The sequence below is a fragment of the Calypte anna genome, chromosome 18 (assembly GCF_003957555.1).
Source record: "Calypte anna isolate BGI_N300 chromosome 18, bCalAnn1_v1.p, whole genome shotgun sequence".
In the NCBI taxonomy this organism is placed as follows: Eukaryota; Metazoa; Chordata; class Aves; order Apodiformes; family Trochilidae; genus Calypte; species Calypte anna.
In genome coordinates, this window is record NC_044263.1 from 7836252 (window position 1) to 7858052 (window position 21801).

The 21801-nt window shown below is 35.1% G+C and overlaps 1 protein-coding gene across 1 annotated transcript in view; it reads left to right on the top strand.

Annotated features, from left to right (window-relative positions):
* Positions 1 to 267: 267 nt before the first annotated feature.
* The window catches only part of STXBP4 (syntaxin binding protein 4), a 51337-nt gene continuing 29803 nt past the window's right edge, over positions 268 to 21801 (top strand). The window contains 21 exon segments of the mRNA XM_030461848.1: positions 268 to 335; positions 3665 to 3738; positions 3929 to 4024; positions 4700 to 4769; positions 5041 to 5115; positions 7746 to 7753; positions 7756 to 7773; positions 7776 to 7826; positions 8371 to 8388; positions 8391 to 8499; positions 8629 to 8670; positions 8672 to 8750; positions 10836 to 10942; positions 11312 to 11492; positions 12274 to 12340; positions 14578 to 14660; positions 15161 to 15257; positions 16602 to 16714; positions 16953 to 17039; positions 17446 to 17511; positions 21527 to 21703. Of these exon segments, the coding sequence (XP_030317708.1) occupies positions 268 to 335; positions 3665 to 3738; positions 3929 to 4024; positions 4700 to 4769; positions 5041 to 5115; positions 7746 to 7753; positions 7756 to 7773; positions 7776 to 7826; positions 8371 to 8388; positions 8391 to 8499; positions 8629 to 8670; positions 8672 to 8750; positions 10836 to 10942; positions 11312 to 11492; positions 12274 to 12340; positions 14578 to 14660; positions 15161 to 15257; positions 16602 to 16714; positions 16953 to 17039; positions 17446 to 17511; positions 21527 to 21703 (1686 nt within the window).

Genomic DNA, 21801 nt, shown 5'->3' on the forward strand with positions numbered 1-21801 from the left:
CTTAAAAGTTGCTATGAATTGCCATTATCAACAGAGAAAAAGTTGACATTACCTTGCTAGGTGAATTAGTCCATGTGACGCAGAGGGTTTCAGAGGAGATTAAGCAGGCAGAGACACTCGTCTCGAGCTGTTTGGTTTGGGTTTGGTTTTTTTTTTTTTTTTAGTTAGTAGCAGAAATTGTCCTGCGCATAACCATTTTCTGGCTGAATTGGAAACCTCCAGTGCATTTGGGTTGCTTTGTCCTTGTCTTTGCTGCTGTACTGAAGAATGTCCTTACTGACACCAGGGGATGAAGATGAACCAGAGCGTTTTGATGGTCTTTCTCTCTTATACTGGTATGCTTAACCATTAGGTTCTGACAGCATTTTTCTAGTCTGTAATTGTGAGGAGTACAGTACAGAGAATTAAAAAGCTGTAGCCAGATTCAGTTTCTTTTCATAAGCAGCCAAAGCTTACAGTTTAGGTTGTTGTTTAAAAGTCAAGTGATACCTGTTTTGTGAGATAAAGGCATTATTCTTCTGTAGATAAATATTGAAAAATATTTTATATGTGGACTTAAATGACTAATGATCATTTCTCAGGAATAATATCAGGAGCACATCCAGAGCTCTATGTTCTGGTAAGCCTCCAGAAGTTATAAAGCGTACAGCTGTTGAACTCCCTTCTGTTTGCTAGTAAAATGTAATAGAAAAAAAAATATTTACTTCTAATTGTCTTTGCTAGAACACCTACACAAAATTACACAGAGTCTATTAACATTCCAGGACTTCAGTTGGACTGTTGAGTTTAATATTTTATAGCCTAACAAAATTATAGTGTGCATTTTATAGAGGCTTGCTTCCTTATTCCATCTGTTGCTTTACATCTTCTCTGTGTGCTAAGAGCTGGCATAGGAGTATTTGTGCATGACTTCTGTAGAAATGAGCAGCAACCTCTGATGATTTAATTTCTGTATTTTTCTACAGTTGACAATTTTTGGTACGAGTCCCAATTGGTTTAGAAGGCTATTTCCTTGTTTATACTGTTGAACATGTTGCAAATGTTTTGGGGGCAGTATTCTAATATTTAATGAATATTAAATAATGATAACATGATTTCGTGGATTGATGCTATATCCAAGTGTTTTTATAGTGAAACTGTTAAAGCCCTGTTTATGTTATTAAAACTGTGACAAGTAGTTTGTGGGAGGATAACTTACACAGAAAGCCAGCAAGATGTGATGTGCTGAACAAATTTGGGGCATTTGCAGATCCTTGTCTTTACTGTTTATGTAACAAAGGAATTTTAAACCTCATGTATTGGAGAGGACTGATCTTTAGAGCATAAACAGGACTGAATGCCCTGTAAGGATGTCAGTTCAAAGAGTCAGCCCTTTCCAACTGGAGGTGGTAACACTGTGACAGTTCCACTGTTTCGGGGATACCTGATTCCTCCCCATTTCAATTATTAGTTTGTATATTCTCTGTACCATCGTTACCAGAATATGCTTTATGTTAGGATCTCTTTCTCTTTAAGGAATTGCCTGTTACTTCTAGAAATGTAGATCCTTTCCTCTTGGGTGTTGTGTGCCTAAATTTGATCATTTTATATGGTAGTATCTAAATAGGTTCTACTGTCTCTGCTGAGCTATGAACTATGGATTTAACATCTGAGATTTGATCCTTTAAGACTTCATGAAAGTGAAATTATATGCAAGGTTGAAACAGCATCTGTTCTTGCTTTATTGCATTTCAAGAAAATTGCTTTGTGTAAGCTGCTGACGGAATGCTAGAGCAAAAAGCAGAGCAGTAGCAGCAAAAGGCAAGAGAGAAGTAAAATAGTGTTCCCTTATTTTAAAGATCACTGTTCCACCTCAAAGTTTTCAAAGCTGGATACAAGTCAGGGCAAACCTGAAAAGAACACAACTGGTATGTTGCCTTTCAGCTTAAAAAAAAATTAAATTTAGGAAATAATTGAAGTAACAATACTAGGCAGTAATGCAAAATACATGCTGCTGGAGTGTAGAAATGCAAAAATGGTTTATAAAAAAAAGAAAAAATTGATAGAGAAATTTCAAGCTTAAAAACTTTTTCTTTCAGACTGTGAGTACGTAAAAGCATCTGGGCTCACTTGTAGCCCTCCAAAGGGTGCCTTATGCTTAGTCATGTTGTAGCAAGGTCACACGTGGTCTTGTCAGTGGCCAGATACACTAATTAGGCTTAATGATAATTTCTTTTTACCTATGAACCCAATTCTGCAAGAAATACTAAAGTGAGAATTGTTTGGATACAATGATTGAAGCATAGTAAAGCATAGGCTTCCTGTTAGTTTCTCAGAGATGAATTATTAAATCACCTCTTATGGACCCTTTCTAAAGTCAAAGCTAATATTGTAAATACTTGGGGATGTGAGGTTGTGGAACAAATTGTTGCTTTTCAGAGCCTTGAAAAATAACCAACTCATCCAGCATTCTTCTACAAAACCAGAAGAAGTGGGGATGTTTTTTAGAACTGGATCTCTTGCCTGGTGCTAGGATTTAGGAACAAGTAGTCTGTCTGGATTTCTCTTTTCCCTCTGATGTGGCACCTTTTAATGACATGTCCTCTGGCTTTTGCAGGAATACCCAGTTTCAGGTATGGAGTGTAGGCTGTGTGCTGGATTTGATTGCATGGGAGGAATTGGGTCACTATGTCCTGCAGTTTGATCCTCTTTTCTTCCCTGCTAATGAATTCTGGTTGTTCCATTTCAGTTCAACATCATGCTCTAGAAAATGCAATTCACTATCTAATAGGGAACAATATGTAGGTCAAAACAGAAAATCCTTAGTGGTGCTCCTGCTTTTTTGTTTTTTTCAATAGATCTGGTGACTTGTCTCCAAAAAGGTACAATGAGAGGACAAAGGAGCAGTGATACAATTTGTATTTTTAATAACAATTCATCTAAATGAAAATTAAAAATGATAAAGGGTGTTTTGGTTTACAGGAATTCTCAATGCTTTGCATTCTCAGAGCAGTATGCTGGCCATATTTCCAATGGAACTATAAGTTTAGGTTTCAAAAGTTCAATTTTAATTTGTATTCTTCCTTAATTATTTACCATTATCAGCTGCCTGCAAAAGACTTATCTGCCTCTAGACAATTTCAAGAGCATTCCTGGTATCTTGTCTTGGGCTAGGAGGGTTCCCTAAGGAGCCAGCAATAGAGTTGGGAAATAAGCCTTCTTTTAAAACAGAGCAAGAAAACAATGTTGAGTGAAGAAATGAGAGGCTAAAAGGAAGAGATTATGCTCATAAATAGCCATACTATGTTCATAATATACATTAGATATCCTAGGAAATATTTTTGAACACATTGTCTTAGCTGTGGTTTTATTTTAATATTTATTACCTGATCTAAGACATGATGTATTATCTTGCCTGAATGCTAAACTGGGATTTTGTTATTATTTCATTCTATGTACAGAGTGTTTTATCTTACTGTTGTATATTTCCTTTGGAGAGATTGATTCTTCACTGAGGGGAAAGGGTGGTATCAGAGGTACAGGACAATATAAGGCTGTCTGTTACAGAAATCTTGTTTTGCTTTGTATTAGAGTTAAAAACATCTGTGTCATTTCTTCTGTGCTAACACAGGTCTGCATACTTTTCTGTAATTAGGGATTTAATGACTTTTATTTTATTCCCTAGGACTATTATGGGCCCACATGGAATCAATCGAGCTGTTCACCGCATTTCTTTTTCTGATTGTCAAAATGGATTAGGTAATTTGGTTGCACTTTCAGTTGATTCAGAGTAAACCAAATCTAAAAGCACCTGGTGAGCTTTTCCAATTCACATTGTCATCACTAGAAGTTTAATTTATCTGGTTTTTTATTGATTTGACTGTAAATCCATTTAGCACAGTAGGTGGGATAACCAATTTCTTGCTTGTTTCTTTTGTTTGTTCTGCAGGAGTTAAAATTATTGGAGGTTATCGGGCACAAACAGCAGAAGATTATGGGATTTTCATAAAGAGAATTCTGCCTGGAGGGGTTGCTGCTGTAGACAGTAAGTAATTTTAAATTTTCTTCTTACTAACACGCTGCATAGAAAAAGCTGTCAAAAGAATTCTCCTTTATTTTACCTTGTAGATAAGGATATTTAAAATAGGAAGGTTTAGTCAGGATTCATGGTGTTGTGGCTTACCTTAAAGTAGAGAAATGAAGTTTGGACCCTTCATGGCAAAAAATTTGAATACTCAGTTCTTGATATTGTATTCAAATCTAGATATGGCTGGTGTGAAAGCAACTGGTAGTCTTTCAGCACTGCTAGGTAAGTGTTGAGAAGATAAACATCTTTTAATTTGTAAGGTGTAAGAGTGGTGTTGCCTTCACAGAACCCTAATTTCTAGTGAGTTCCAATTTTTTAATTTTTTGTAAGTAGTGGTTTAGATGTTCAGTTTGGAAAGAAATTATACTGAGTAGAGTTTGCAGTAATAAAGTTACAGAATCTAAGTCTCTCCTAGGTCTGTATATGCAGTTTTCTGAGCTATTCTGTCATTAATAATTCTGATAGTTTCTAGTCTTTTGACAACAGCCTGGCTTAATAAGGATCAGAACCTAATTTGCTAAGAATTGTAAGGTTTTTTCGTTGCATTAGATCATACAAAGTTGAAAGAAAAAACACTGTTTTATTACTGTGATACAAACATGTTCACCATTTTCCTGTTGATTTTGTTACCAGGCCGTTTGCTCACTGGTGACCTCATTTTGGATGTCAATGGAGAAAACTTAATTGGAGTAACCAATGAAAAGTATGTTTGTACTGATTACTGAATGTTTATTAATGCTTCAATAATATATATTATATATATCATAATATTTTAAATAATGTTATAATATATAGAATATTACAATATCATTATAATTTGTGCTGTTCTGCTAGCAAACTTTTTTTTTCTCTGTATGTGGCATTCAAAGTTATTAATTACATTAAGAATTTGTTCTTCTTCCTGCTCTTTTAGCACTGTGTGCTCCTTGGCAGCACCCTGATACATTTATTTGACTCTTCTTCTCCCCTTGCAGGGCTGTTGACATCTTGAGAACAGCATCAGCATCTAATCACATGTCTCTGCTTGTTGCCAGAGATGAAGAAGCAAAGTAAGAGAAAATTAAAACATTGTTGTATCCTCAAAACTAAGAAAAACACTTTAGCTAAGGTTAGGTGGGCAAGTTTGCATATATTTGAGTTTTAGATTAGCTTTAATCACAAAATTGCATCAGAGGTCACATTTTTCTATTTTTCTGAAGCTATTTTTGTGAGATTACATATTGTGAGATTGTTTATATCAGAGTAGCAAGCTCAGGCCAGTTTCACTATAATGAGGAGAGTGAGTTGTTATCTTACCAGCTAATACCAGTAAAAACTATTTTGTGATAATTTTTTTATACTTGTCACATTTTAAAATAGTAAAAAACTGTAGAATTTAAGCTGACAAAATGCAGATATAATTGCTGTTTCCCCTCAGAAGTTTGCTTTTCAGTCTTTAATGAGCTTTGAATTAGTTTGGATAAATTGGTTAAACTGTTCGCTGCAGCAGATAGCCCAAAATGATTCCATTATAAGGACATTTATATTAAATATTGCTCTAACTTTGCTCTCTGAAGTTAAGCATCTAAACCAATATTGTCAGAGGATCATCAGAAAATTCTGAGATCTTGGTCTGTATCCCCTTTTCTCTGAAATCTCCAAGGGGAAATGCCTGTTATGTAACTACATTTGGTCATAATTCCAAGAGTATTTTCTGTTATTTGCATTTCCTGGGATTTTCCACTTGCAGAGTAATCTCTCCATAAAGGAATCCTCTCTAATTTCCTTTAGCCTTTTCGTCCAGTTTAAGCTTCCTTTTTTTTTTTTTTTTAATTTTTTTTATTTAACAGACATTTAAATCTCTCTGTAGCCTCTGATCTCCCTTTTTTCAGGCTGCCTACATAAATGTGAGGTCCACTCCTTAATCTGCCTTTATCTAAAGCACCGTGACCTAGTTCCTCTTTACTCCTTCAATAATTAAAAGCCATCAGTCCTTTCACTGTCCTGGTGGGATGCCCAATGGCCAGCACACAGTTTTCCACTATGACCAGCCCCTCACTCAGACTGCCTGTGGATTATGTCTCAGGGCTGTTAATTTCCCTTGCTAAAAGATTATATGATACACACTCAGCTGTGTTCGTTGTGTTCCCGCAGTCTGGCATTAATTAAAAAAAAAATTGCATCTTTTAAAGAAACTATGCATGCCAGGCAGATTTCTCTGCAGTCACTGGCATTACTCCTGGAATTATGGTTCCCACCAATGACTTAAATTTCTGTTTTCTCTAATTCTGTAATATTAATTGCTGATGGTTTTGGTTACATAATTGTAGATTATTTATATTTTTTTGATCTATGACCACTGAGACACTCATACTCATATAAACATTTTTTATGTCAATTTGGCTGCATTCAATATAGATTAAGAGTTTTGTTTTCTCATACACATGGTGAGGGATGGACATCTTTGCCACTTTTAAAATTGTTTTGGTTTTGTCAGTTCATCCAATTATAATTGCTTATGAAAAGGATTCTGCTTTATGTTTTATTATTGGGGTTTTTTTCAACATTGTACCTGACCAGGAATTGCTCTTTATTTCATCTGTCGTGCTTGAAAAAACATTATTGTAATGAAAATATAAGCACAACCCAAGCCCATACAATATTTAATATATAATTAATATATATAACATATAATTAATATAATAATTAATTTATTATATGTAACATAATTAATTAATTCATATAATTAATAGAAATTACATATACAGTGAAATAAACTGCACATTTCTTGAGAAACTAAGTAGCAGTTAAAAATTTGCAACTCTCTTACTCCTCTTACTCATTCTTAAAGCAATTAATAAATATTTCTCTTTCTGCTTTTGTGGGTGCCACAGCTTGTTTGCCAGTCTCTTCTGGCTTCTTTCTCAGCACAGTTGAACTAAAACCATTCCTTAACAATATGAGAAGTGATAGGTGTATGGTGTGTTTCCTCCTGAATATAAATAACTTGTTCTGGACATAAGTAACACCAATGTCTTTTTATCTGATTCAAATTATGAGGTTTTTAAAGTTTTGAAATCCAGGGTAGAGAGAGGTGATAATTCAGCTTTCTCCTGATACTCCATTCATAGTCTACTGCAGTTCCATCCACATCCTCTGCATTACATTCACTTCCTTGTCCCTTCTGAACACTGTCAGAGCTTTCCTCCTTCAGCTGAGGCTGAGCTCCCTTCTCTGCGGTAGAAACAGCAGCAGCTGCAAAGCATGCATTCAAACTTCTGCCAAGGGCTGTTTGGGCTGTTCACCTGGAGAAGAGGAGGCTGAGGGGAGACCTCATCACTCTCTACAACTCCCTGAAAGGAGGTTGGAGCAGGGGGGGTTGGTCTCTTTTCCAGGCAACTCTCAGCAAAGACAGAGGGCAGGGTCTCAAGTTGTGCCAGGGGAAGTTCAGGTTGGAGATTAGAAGAATTTCTTTCTGGAGAGGGTGATCAGCCATTGGAATGGGCTGCCCAGGGAAGTAGTGGATTCTCCATCCCTGGAGATATTTAGAAAGAGACTGGATGTGGCACTCAGTGGCCATGGGCTGGGAACTGCAGCAGGAGTGGATCAAGGGTTGGACTTGATGATCTCTGAGGTCCCTTCCAACCCAGCCAATTCTATGATTCAAATGCTGATGGAAAAGATCTTTGTGTTACCACAGGAAAGAATTCACGACCTGATGGATAAGTATGCTCTCACAGTGGTACCAGCTCTGCAAGTTCTCCAACACAACTCCTGGATGGTGAGAGGTTGCTTCCAAGCATGACACAATCCTGTAGGCAATTGTCATATTTCAGTGGAGCAGAAGTCTTCTTATTTTGGGGGGAACATACTGTAGGAACTGGCTGAATGTCAGGCAGAACACACATCTTTACCTGCAGTTTACTATTTAATTTGTAATCCTAACATGTAACTTGGCCTGGTCTATGTGTAATTTCCCCAGCTCTTAAATATATTATTACCTACTTGGAGCAATTTAAATCAATAAGTAATGTGAGAGGTATTTGTAGATTAATCTAATGATTTCAAGTATTAATATTTTTTTATTTTATTAAAACATAAAATTCTAATCTTTCTGGATCTCTTGCACACAGTTTGAAAAAAAAAACCAAAACCTGCTTTCTATGTTTTAAAGATTAATTCCTATAACCCTGTGAGTTTCTTTTGGTTATTTGATTGCTTGTAGTTTGTTTTCTAACTTGAAAATTGAACTTACATAGGTTGAAACTTGGTGCTTTTCCCCAAATCTGTGTTTTTATTTCTTTTTTCATTGTTCTTTCTTTAAGCAAAATCTACAGACAGCATTTCTCTGGCTCATCCTCGAGGTCACAGAGTCCTCAGTTGCATCCAAGGATATATCATGGGCCATGAGCAGAAACAGTTTCTGTCCCAGCACCATCTTCAAAGCTGGCAAAGTAATTTCTGAAACTTGACTCTAACTGTATACTTTTGGGAAGTCACTGAGATAAATGTACTGTATCACTTCAGTCTTTATTTATCTAGCTCTATGAAGTGATTATACTTTTCTCTTTTCCTCTTTTTAGGGATAGTGCGTTCAGATCATCCTCTGTCTGCAAAGGAACAACCTGGTTTGAATATTGTAGGAGGAATTAATAGAAATGAAGGGCCCTTGGTGTATATTCAAGAAATTATCCCTGGTGGTGATGTCATAAGGTAAAGACCTTTTTCTCTCCCTCCCTCTTGCAGTCATCTAGGTTTTTTTTCTTCAGTTAGTACCTACTTCAGCATTTATGTATACAGTTACATTTTAAATACAAATATTGTTTGTACAAGCTTAGTGCTCTCTCTTTAAAGAGAATTGTCTGATTGCATCATAGCACAGTTACATGGTAATGAGAATCAGTCATGTGTTCTTTTAAGATAAATAAGGATCTTATTCCCCAGTTTACATACATGAAAGTAAGAAATGAGCTGCTTAAGAAGTTGCATGATAAAAGGTCAATCAGCATGGATAGGACAGAGCTACAGGTTGCATCTCTTTTTTTTTTTCCTTGGACATTCAAAAAATGTTTTTTCCCTTCAACTTAATTTAGTGGATCCTTGCAGTTGGAAAGCATTGTGTAGGCAAATGATAGTGGTAGTATCTGGTAGTGCAGGCTAAAAAGATGTGTGAATCAGTAGTGATTGTTGTTTAAACTTATGACAAACCCAATATGGAGAACAGGAGGGTTTGCCAGTTTTAAAAGGTAAATATCAGAACTGTCCTGGTTCAAGTGCCTCAACCTGTTAATCAATCTCTCCTTTTGCATCCTGAGTTACTGATTGTTCTGCTGTGTGGATAACCAGTTAGTGCCTGTTGCCAAGGATATGAGTTAATTCCAAAGCAATGAGTTTTGTCCCAGAACAGTCAGTACCTATTTGTGACTGAATTTTGTAGATTGAAGTTAATCCCAGAATGCCAGGATGGAAGAAAAAAAAGCAACATTTCTTCAAGGCATTTTTTAAGTAGATAAATAGGAATAAATTCTTCTTTTGTTTTCTTCTATTTTGCTCTGTCTTCCAAAGCTTTCTCTCATTGTAAACAATATACTTCAAAGCCTGTCAACATAATCGATTGACTGAGTCATTAATTTGCAGTAGGTTTAATATTAGCAATATTAGAGGTAATTTCCCCATCTTGCTTGTCCTGTTAAGGAAATCTGTTGCAAATATATTATAAATTTCTGCCACACGAGGGCAGCATTGAAATGGTTATATTGTGACAGCTGCATTCAAGTGAAGTGTAACATCTATAATTTTTTGTTTAATCAAAACCAAAACAGTAAGTGCCAAAAAAATATGGTGAAGTCCCTATAGGTTCATAGGTTTGAAATAACACTGATAAAATGGGTTGTATGGGTATTAAATATTTAAAATTATACTGTTCTTGCAAACATTTTACTTATTTCTTCTTCCTGTATACAGTGTGTTTCACGTGGTTCACATTGATTCTGTGATTAATTTCTTGAAAGCTGAAGAACACAGACAATGTTAGGTGTAATTTTGTGTGTATTCATTTACACAAATTCATAACTATTAGGTGAATTACATGAATTTTCAAGGTAAATTGTTGAAGGCCTCTTTAAAATGTGAGTAAAGAAAGCTTTATCTTAGTGGGAAATCTAGCCTAGCATGTTTTAAGTCTTGTTTTACAGTATCTGAGGCAGAAATGTGGTATGTTCCTGTGTTGGTGTAAAGTTTATAATTAATGACAATGAATGACAATTGAGAAAATTACTTCTATCTTTCACTGGTGAATTCCTAATGGAATGATCTGGTTTTGTGATTCAGATTAGTTGGCTACTAAGTGCCTCAAGAGGCCCAAGAACATTGGTTTGGAAATACAAATTTATCCAGCTCAGAAGTGAATTAATTACAAAGAAGCCTCCTGTAGTCAGATGGGTCAGATGGTCAGAAGTCAGACTTCTTGCTGGAAAAATCACTATGTGTGGTTGGCTATTATTTGGAGTTTCTTTAATACAAAAATATATCTGGGTCCAAATGTCTTCTTTTACACAACACCTGAGATCCATTTGGTCTCTAATGACTGCTGTCATGGTGATGAAAATAATTGTTTTCTCTCCTGTTCATTTCTGAAAGATCATCAAGCAAAATATGTAACCCATCTTCGTGTTTCTTACCTTAACAGATCCTGAGGAAGATGGAAAAGTGTGTGATTATACAGTTGTTTCTGTAATGTTAGCAATTAATATAAAACTCATGGGTTTTGGTTTTTTATTTGTTATGTTAGGATGGACGACTGAAGCCTGGAGATCAACTTGTGTCCATAAACAAGGAGTCAATGATTGGTGTTTCCTATGAAGAGGCAAAAAGTATAATCAACAGAACAACAGTGAGGTATCTGTTCCTCTCAAACCACCAACCCTCCAAACTGGTTTCTTGTGTCTTTTGTACATAGAGGAAATGAAAGACATATTTATTTTCTTAAAATACTAAATTCCAGAATATTATTTTTTAAAAAAAAAAAAAGCCTGAAATACACCTTCCAGGTGTGTAAAATTACAATTCTTTCTGTGCCTTTGAAAAATAAAAATAATAAAAACCAAACCACACATTTTTTTCTTTCTATAATGCTAGGGGATAGAAACTCCCTTCAGAAAAATAAATAAAATCACAGAGGGTTTGGGAAAATGTAATTTTTGCAAGAACAAAGTATAATCTTAAGAACAGTATACTATATATATGTTGAAATTCTTTTAATTTTAGGTTTGAAAGTTTTTGGGAGATAGCTTTCATTAGACAAAAAAATATTCCCAGTTATTCAGAGAATCTGCAACGTCCTTCCAGCCTCATGAGGTCTTCTGTAGCATATGGACAGCAGCAGCCTGCACTTAGTCCTGTTACATCTCCTAGTGGGAAACTTGGATCCATGGCCACTCCAAATGCTGTGAGTTATATTACTGCTCTTAGTATAAAGTGAAAAAGTGGTGTGTTTTTTTTCTTAGTTGTATTGGAATTTCAGAATAGGGTTATTTAATTCAGTTTCTATTCTAGTAAGAAAATGGCTTGCTCCTTTTTCATGCACAATAATAATTCTGTCAAATAGAAAAACATTTTTGGAGGACAGACTGTGTAACAGTAGAATCAGATTCCTAGAAGAATGTTTTCCCCCCTCTTCAGCAAAGCAAATACTGTTGCAGCTCACCATAGTGCAAAGAAGTAAAGTTGATAATAAGGAAGAATGGTTTAAATATATTCTATTATTTAAACCTCTTTCTATTATTAAAAAAAATATTTCATTTTTAGAACTAAATATTTTTTTAACAAGAGAGAATAAAAAGTTTCATGTCAAACACAATGTCAAAACGAGCAATTCTCTATTTTTAGATTTCTACTAAAAGCTCCTGCCCATATTCTTTCCAGTTAGAGATAAAGATATTGAAAGAGGTTATCTAGAGATACTGTGCTGTCTTAATCTGTGAAGATATTCAAAACACAACTAAGGTTTCATAAGACCCTTTTTCATAAGCTCTTTGGATGCCATTCCTCACCACCACACCTTCCATTTTTTCCTTGGTTGTTTTGATCCAACCAGCACTATTTCTCCTCCTGATCTTCCATCCTCTCCCTCTCTTTTACACATAAAATGTGTTTTGCAATAACACACATTATTTCTGGTTTGGCATATGATTTAGTTTTTAGAAATGACTTTTCAATTTCTTTCCTAGATGGAAACAGGAGTCAAGGTGGGAGAGCAATCTCCAGACCGCAGTCTCACTGATGCATCTGCCACTGGTAAATGCTGATTAAATTCCCTGCCATGCTTTTTTTCTTCAATAACTGTCATACAGAAAGTAGTACCTAGTGAGACCTGATAGTCTTTATGGAAAGGAATATTGCACTGTATTTATAGTACTAATAGAGGACTGAGATCAATGAATTGTTTAGTAGCTTCTGTTGAATATCATGTACATTGGCTTTTAACAAACAGCTGAAACCAAACAGAAATGAGTGGTCACAACATTTGCTATACAGCAGTAGTGATAACAGACTCAGCAGAAACCAGATAATGAAGACTCACATATAGATCAAGATTAGGTTGCCTTGGAAACTGCTTTCTTGATTGATGACTTTCTGTGGATGTATGCTACTTGCATTTTTTTTTTTTTTTTTTAATCTGGACAGCATATTGGGAGGATAGAAATAACACCCAGACCTCTTTGCCAGTCTGAGTGGTTGGCTGACTTCCTTGAAGGGTGATCTGGCTGAATGTGAAGTGTCGAATCTGGAAATTTGTAGTGTTGAATACACCTGCAGTTTAATGATCACACAAGTTTTTTTTTCATCTAGATTACCATAACTAAATCAGAAGAACAAGACAAAAAGCTATTTTTTAATATATCCAGATTATAAGACTCTTGGTTAATATAATGAAATACAGAGGAGCTTCATTGTTGCTCAAAGACATCAAGAAGGCCACAGTTTCTTAATATATCTGAGTAGTGTAGAGTGTAATGTAGTAATGGACTGTTTCTAGGCATTTTTCATTTTATTTAATAGCATATTCTTAGCAAAGCTGCTGCTTCTTTCATGCTGCCCTTTTTCAAGGATAACCTTAGAAAAATAAAGTAGCTCTTAGATTATTACTTTTAGTGTTGTAAGAAAAATCAGCATAATTTTGATAAATCCTTGCACAAGATAAAACACAAAGGCTTCTCCATTCTGAGCTGGAAGGAAGTTTGCCAATTCAGATGAGTTTCTAGCCCACTGTCTTCAGAATTTAGTATAGCATGTGAGAAGTGTTAAGTGTCAGAGATTTTCAAGATGTTTTGGTTTATGCTTTTGGCATGTAAAGAGAATGTAAATTACTTTGAACTTGGCAACAGATACGCTGTGAAACTTAAAAAAAAAAAAAAAAAAATAATTCTGGGCAATTCTTTCTGTTCCCTTAGAGAGAATCATAAACTGCAAGGTCCTTTAGTATTCAAATGCTAGTTTTGGTTTCTGTAGCTCTCTAATCCATTAATGAGATAATGAATTGAAACCTAAATTGTATTTATAAATAATGAACACAAAACAAGCCAATGAATTTGTTCTGTTTACAGACATCTAAAATCCAAAGTAACTTTTAGTTAACTGCTCCTTTTCCCCACAGTAATCAAAGGCTTCCAAAGGTTGCTGCTGCTTGTGTTGTATCCACAGTTGTATGTGACACATGACAAAGCTGTGGCTGCATTTCTTGAGTTCCATTAAAACTAAGCACATCCACCAAATAAAACCCCAATTATTCTGAAATATTGAATATGGACTGGTTAGAACTGGAAGCTTCTTTTCCTTTCCTTGGCTTAATCATTTGCTCATGCTGGACATAAAATAGATGAACCATAAGTTATTAATGCAACTAGCTAAAACTGTGGAAATTTGAATTTCTGATGATAATGACTGGAGAGCAGCGGATGATGGCTTAGTGGATGGTAGATCTTGGAGGAGTTCCTTCCCAGGAAAAAAAAGAGGAGGCTGCTGGAACCCAATCAAAGCTACTTCACACATCCCTTAGTTGGTAACAGGTCATTCCCTTGCTTCCCACAGTGTTTTCTAGCTCACATGGCATGCTTTGGGGAGCTGTTGGTTATGCTGAGAGTATGTCTGGAAGGTCTTTCTTGGGATTCATAAGTGTGTTTCCTATTCTGTTTCCAAAGTAACTGTGTATCTCTAAGAAAATGCCACAAGTAGAAGCTATAGGCTTGGGGAATTGCTCCATTTTTCCTAATTTCTTTCTGGTAATTTGCTACTTGTCACTTTGTGATGTGAAAAATAGTTTATATTTGATTATTTTGTTTTGTTAATTTTTAGTTATTACAATTAAGCCATTTTAAAAAAAAGTCAGCCTAATATTAACACATATTTGTGGCAAGTGAGTATTTAGCTGGCATCCATTTGATGAGCAGAGCTTCAGAACAATTTTTTCAAAGCAATAGTTACAGCTGGATCATCATTACTGTGGTGTTTTTTTTTTTTCTTCTTTTTCTTAGTTATTGCCTCCAGCCAGAATGAGTATTATGAGCTGCAAGGAAAGAACTCCACTGTTCGTCTGAAAACAGAAAAGCTGGAGAGGGTAAATACTGAATCTTTTGAGTTTTGCTTTCTCCCCTTCATGATGTATCTAAAACATCTGGAGAATTTTTCTAGGCTGACAAACTTTAAGGTATAAACCGGACACTGAATTTCCTGTTTGGGTAATTTATTCAGGTTGCAGGGCAATGTTTCAATTTATGTATTGGGCAAATTACTGGGTTTTTTTCCAAATTAGTGAGTAACTCTTCTGGGACTCTAAATATCCCTTAGGATTTTTAAGACAATTGTTAAGGACAAAGGGGTTTCTTATTGCATTCATCTGTATTCAAGGTTAAACAATATCTGAACATCTCTCAGTTAGAAGGAAAAGTCACAGTGTCTCTGGAATAAAAGTGTTATTAGTGTGTACTATGATACAAAGGCTCTTTGAAGTATAGCTCTTTAATTACACCCCATGTCCCTGCAGTCATTAGCCCTAGTCCTTTCTTTCTTTTTTTTTTTTTTTCTTTTGTGTCTCCAAAATAAGTTTTCTCCTTCCAGGCATTGAATTATCTTGGGATTCAGCTCACAGATGAACAGCAGCAAGCCCTAAGGCAGCAACTTCAGAAAGATTCTAAAGGAACAGTCTCTTTTGGAGGTACTGATTTGTTAATTATCATGGAAAATAATGAAATGTAGGAATATAGAAATAATAGAAAAGTGTTAATATGTTTTCTGTAGGTATTGGGTTGTTACTGCAAATAAAGTGATACTTTGAGGCAAGAAACTTATTCTACCATACAAAAAATATAATTGGCATTCTGAAACTAAGTAATTGGAAGGCAAATCTCAAATTTATCTATTAAGTGCAGCCTTGAGAAAGTTTTGATTTTTATGCTCCCAGATTCCTAAATTTTTGCCTTAGCAATCAGGTACTGCAATTGTTCCAAGATTTACTTAAGGAAGTATTTATGATTAGGCTTCTCAAACTGAAATGGCAGATCACTATCTTGTTCAGTTGATGAGAAGTAATAACATTTCAGTTATTGCCCAGAGAAAGAGATCTGCATGGAGACAACCATGCTGCTGCTTCTGTCTAAACCCCTTCTGATGAGAATGAGTTACTTCTGGTGGTTGTGACAATTTCAGTAGGTGACACTAACAATGTAAGAATATTTTTTGTAAACTGTGAGACATATGATGCTAAAACTGATGAAAATTTCTCATCTGAAGTTTGTGAAAACCAGCATCAAAGATTACTACATCAAAAATATTTTTTTCTGCATAGCCATCCAAAAAGACACTGGATTTTCAAGTACCTCATCAAGAAAGATACTGATTCTTCCTTCAGATTTTATGGGGTGGAAGCAAACTGACTGTTCTATTTCCACTGTTCTGTTGTATTTAATATAGTAGAAATTCTTTTTATACTTTCAAAATGAATGGGTAGGCTCAGTGTTTGTATTTAGAACTTTCTGCTTGGTCAACATCAATTTTACCAGGTCTTTATCAGGGGTTTAAAAGAACCTGCAAAGGAAACTGAGCTGTGAGCTAGCACAAAATTTTCTCTTTTCCCTGCAGAGATACCATGTTTGTTGATAAGGTCAGCTTGTTGGGAGGGCAGGTGCACAGCAGGTGTTCAGAAGTTTTTACATTTTACATTTTCAGATGCCAAATGTGGAGCATCTCTAAGCAGGGACTTCGAAGCTGAAAACCAGCTTTTGTTTTCTTTTCTCCTTCACAGCTCAGTTCAGGGATATTTCATCCCCCAAATATGTTTTGAGCATTTTTGCTCTTACTCTCACCAGCTTTACCAAATATTCCTCTTCAGAAAGATGTGCTGACTTTGATATTTTCCTTTAAAAGCTTCTGGAGGGCAGATGCTGCATTTATAAAAGATAACCATACGTTGTGATACTATAGGTGTGTTGCATTTAGGGAAACTGCTACTAAACTGAACTTGGGGACTACAGCAACAAAATATAAACTGGTTTTTTTTTAGATTTCCTTGAGGTTTCAAAGCATCTGTTTTCTGTCCAGTTGAATGAAGCAGATGATGACCAAAAATCTGTAACATTTGGTGTCAATGAAATCACTGACTTACTGGAATCACAGGTAAAATATGTGCCTGTACAGTGTTCAACTGTTGGGAAGATAAGTGGCAGAGAAATTTTAAAACATTTTTAGTATTTTTAGAGCTTTATGACTTACTTATTTTTAAATAATTTTGTTATTATTATTTTTAAATTAAAATTACCTCCTCGTTTTATTAACAAGACCTTTTAAGAGAAGATACTAAAGGTCATGCAAGATGCAGTTATCAATATGTTCTAACATGTATTTAAATACACAGTTTGTAACCTGTGATTCTCTGGAGGATGACATGGAAAATCTTAAGAAAGAAAAAAATGAAGCTTTAAAGGAAATTAGCAAATTAAAGGTAATGCTTAATTTTTATTTGCTTTATTCAAGAGGCTAATTTCTTTTTGAGTGCATATAGTAATTTGCTGGTTTTCTTTTGAATTTTATGTGTAATTTTTGTAGCATTTTTGTTTGCCTTTTAATTTTGTTAGGACTTTTGAAATCTAACCTTTTGAAAATAGTGTACCTACAACTTCTGTTATAAGTAGGTGGAAGAATAGTCAATGTTGAAAATAACATTACATGAATATTAAGTTATACATTGTTAAGTATTTATACATTGTATAAGTTAAGTATTGCTACCTGTAGTTTTGAGAGAGGTGGGGTTTAGGAATAAAGCACTTTCAGAAACAAATTATTAATATAATAATAATAAAATAATAATATTAATTATTTCTACCCTTATTTTTGTTTGTTTTGAATAGGAAAAATTGTCTGAATCTGTGAGTTTACAGAAACAGTTAACAGAGGAGCTACAGATAGTCAAGCAAGTATGTTGAAGTTTCTTAAAAATATAATTACTCTTAATTTTTTATTTTTTTTTTTTTTTTTGTGGAGGGGACAAGGGAAATGACACTGATTTCAGCACAAAGTGGTTCTTGTTATTACAAAGCTTTTGGTTAGAATTGGGGAATATTGATCCTTAGCTTTTTAGATCAGTAATATTTCTCTGCTGTTGAATTGAGGTAGGAACCCTAAGGACAGGAGGAACCCTAAGCCAGGCTGAACTGGATAATAATGCAGTAATACCTCTCTGGTTGTGAAGTGTTCCTGAAGTGATTTTGTTGCTCTGATGCTGCATCTGCAGCCCTAACTTCAGCTACTTGGTCTGGCATCCAGAGTCTTGGGTAGGAAAAAATAACTGTACTTCTACCTGATATTTATCAGGGAAAAAAATATTGGGAAAAGTTTTGTGAGGAATGGCTTGGTTCTGTCTCCATATAAATCTCTAACTATGAAAGAATCGCTTACAAAATTTAGCCTTGTGTCTCTTAATGGAAATTTCCAAGTTTAAGTAAGGAAGCCGGACTTTGGACCAAGGTTTGAAGTGGCAGCAATGACCATTTTCTGCCATGCGAGGCCCTCGTACCTTTATTTTTCTGCTCAGTGCGGTCGTAGGGCAGTGGTTGGCAGATCTGCAGTGCTATCAGCCTGGGGATAAATACTCTGATTTCATAGGAAACGTTTTAAATAATTGATGAGAAAAGGTTCCACACAGTGAAATGAAAGTGACATCATAAATTCAGTTTTCACCCTATTTTCAAGGGGTTTATATATATTTCTGTAGTTCAGAACCAGTGTTGATGCTGAGGTATATCAGGATAGGAGGTTTTAAAAAAAATTGAAAAGTGGCTCCTGACAGGACAAATTGCCATTTAGCTCAGGATGATGCATTCTTGCTTGAACTGAAATTAGTGATATGAGTTAATGAGTACATTATGGAGCCTTAATGGCCTGATTAACAGTAAACAAAGCAATTTAAGTATGTACTGAAAGCCTTTTGAGTTCAGTAAAATTTAAACTAAAACAAACAAACAAAAATAATATATGTTAGAAAAACCAACACATTTTTTCTGGGTAAAAAAAAAAAAGTTTTTGATCAGGATTCTGGGTAGCAGGGAGATACAGGAGAAGCTTTTGTGGTATTTCTACTGTTTCCTAATTGTGAATTGCAAAGATTACAGCTTAATTAGGACAGTAGTACAAATACTCTATTTAATGGATGTGTTTTGTTAGTACCCATTCATTAAGTGATGTTGGAATCAGTAGCTAGCAGGATAAACAAACTCTTAAAATTAGAAATATTTCTAAATTTGAAATGAGGAAGTAATTAATTTCTAATATTGGTCTATGGCAATTGGAATATATTAATTGATACATTCTTTCTTTGAGATTTTTTTTTATAGCACTATCTTTAGGTCTTATTTGAAATCACATGGAAGCCAAAATTGGCATAAAACACAGAAAGGAACTCTTATGTACCTGAAATCTTGTTGACACTGGTGGGGGTCCCTTTCCTACATGAGCAGGAGAACCACAGGGCCAGCTTCAGGAACTGTAGAACTGGGAAACCTGGTGGGATCCTTCCCTTTGTGCCTCTCTGCTCTTACAAACATCTCTGGTTTGTCAGAAAATTTTGCTAATTCGTTTGTAGTGTGGATAATTGTTTCATTGTAATGTAAGAATCCATTGTTCATTAATTATTCCTTTAGGTCTTTCACTGTTGAAATCTGGTCATACTTAGCCTGCTATTACAGAGAAATTAATATTCAACAATTAGGTTTCTGAAAAAACAATGAAGGAGTAAAGGCAATTCTGGATTATGAGAGATTAAACCTTTATGCTACGGAGGTCTTATTTCAACATGAAAACCTCCCTTTTCATTACAGCAATTTTCCCATGACTTTCTGGTGTCAGTTTATTTCAGTAATTCCTGTGTGTGCATGTCAAGGCCTCTGTGTTCCATTATTTTAGTCAAACTTAATGCTAGAGCATCTTTTCTCTTCTGTCTCCGTGACTCTTTTTCCACCTCCAGCTTCTTACTGAAGAAAACCTTTGCTGCTGAAGACTTTCAAATCATCCTTTGTATCAGGAGGGCCAGCTTTTCTTGCCAGTGAGTCATGCAGTTTCTTACAGTGGCAAGAAAATGTCCTCTACAGAGGCAGTGAGTTTGACCTCTACTTCTATAGATTCATAACTTCTTAGAAGCCTGCCTCAGTCTTCTCTGAATTGTTTCTAGGAAAAAGCACTGCCATGAGCATCCTGCAGAAGGGGTGGATTGCTCTGGAGGTCTTTTTCTGGTGCTCTTTTCTCTTCTGCTTTGGCAGAGAGCTGTGAAACAAACCAGGCAAGTGACATAAAGCCACGCAAAATAAGCTTTCTGGCAGCTTCTAGAATAGGGTCATCTAATGCTTTGTGCTTCCAAAAGAATAAAAAAAAAATAAAAAATCATTGTACTTGCTGTCAGGTTAAAGGTTATTTAAATCTATCTCTTGTGTTCCAATAACACAAACCTCTGAAATATATAACAGTGTCATCTGTATTCACTAATGAATTTGCTGCTTGCTACATGTGTGATTACTTCTTCTAATGCTTTGTTTTATAGAAGACCAGAATGTCCTTGGCAATCATCCAAATTGGTATTGTATTGCAAACCCATTGTAAATATGAGGAAGATTATTCCCTATGTATGTCATTGACATGAGTTAATTTATGGCCCAAAATAAATATATATTGTTTATAAAGACTAATTATGTACAGGTTAAAAGTCATATGAAACTGAGACTGGTAGATCATTTTACAAAAAGTAAAAATTAAAGTACTTATGACAAAGTATAGGAAAAGCTGACTTGAAGAATATTAATTACACAGAACAAATAGTTCTAAGTTGGGAAATAGTAGAATTAAATCTGCCTTTGTAAGCTTAACCTCTCTAGGCATTTATATAATGACACCTGTTAATACTATATGATGTTTCTTCCAGAAAAAAAAAAATTTGGTCATTTTGGTTTTTTAGAAAGTGATTTCAACTCTAGTTTCTAGAAGATTCTTTTCTGCTTACTATGGATTCTCTGTGTCTCTACCCATAACTGTTTCCCCTCTAGTCCTATTCCCAGCAAGGAAATGGATATAAGATAAAACAAGACAACTAGGAACAGGATATTCAGCTACTTATCCTTAGCTGGGGAAGCTGTACCAAGAATTTCTAGCTCTGCAAATTTTTTATTTAAAGCTTATACCTTTAATGAGTCAGAAAATTTGTATAAATGGGATTTTTTAGAGATTATGAAAAAGCTAAGGAAAATTATGATTTACTGCTTTTGGTGCCAGAGACCCTGTTTCTCTGCCTTTGAGGAACAGTTTGTTTTGTAGTCTGTAGTTTTTGTTTCATGTCTGTTGTCCAGACATTTAGTTTGACTTTTGAAATACACAAATCAAAGTTAACTTGAATCAGTATTTTGTAGTAAAATTAACTGAGCAATGTCCTTTCCTGAAGCAGATTTTACAACATTTAAGATTACCTTAGCTGAATCAAAACCTAACAGTGTCTATTTTCCTGTTTTGCATATATTATTTGCATATAAATTTCATAGAATACTCTTCAGTGATAATACAGGATAACTACCTAAGCAGAAAAATAGAACCAAGCACCTACTTTGAGAACATCAACTGAATTGAAAAATGAAATAACTTCTCATGAATAATTTTTTTTCATATGGAAGTGATGGGGCAGATTAACAGTACTAGATAGGTTTCTATGGAACCTTTTATTCAGTTAGATTTACAATATTCATAGAATTTGTGATTCAGTTATTAGGAAAATTCTCTCTCTTGCAAGTGACTCTTCTTTGTTTCAACATCATACACTTTAAAATTAGCAACGGAATCATCTAGCCAGGAACACTAGAAGGTAGCTCTAAAGCCAACTGCAGTGCTCTTGAGCTAAATTTGTACAACTTTACTAGCTGGAGTTGTAACTTTTCAATTACACTCTGTCATCTTTAGGAAGCCAAGGCAGCTGTAGAAGAGACCAGAGCCCTGAGGAGCAGAATTCATCTTGCAGAAGCTGCCCAGAGACAGGCTCGTGGGATGGAGATGGACTATGAAGAAGTAATTCGCCTCTTGGAAGCTGAAATTGTAGAGCTGAAGGCTCAGCTCACAGATCATTCTGGCCAAAATAAAGTAAGCAAAGCAGCTGCCTGTTGTAGTTACCATGGTTTCCTTGCTGTTGTCATGTATCTTGTTTTCATTTTCTTTTCATCTGCTTTTCTAAAGTAGGT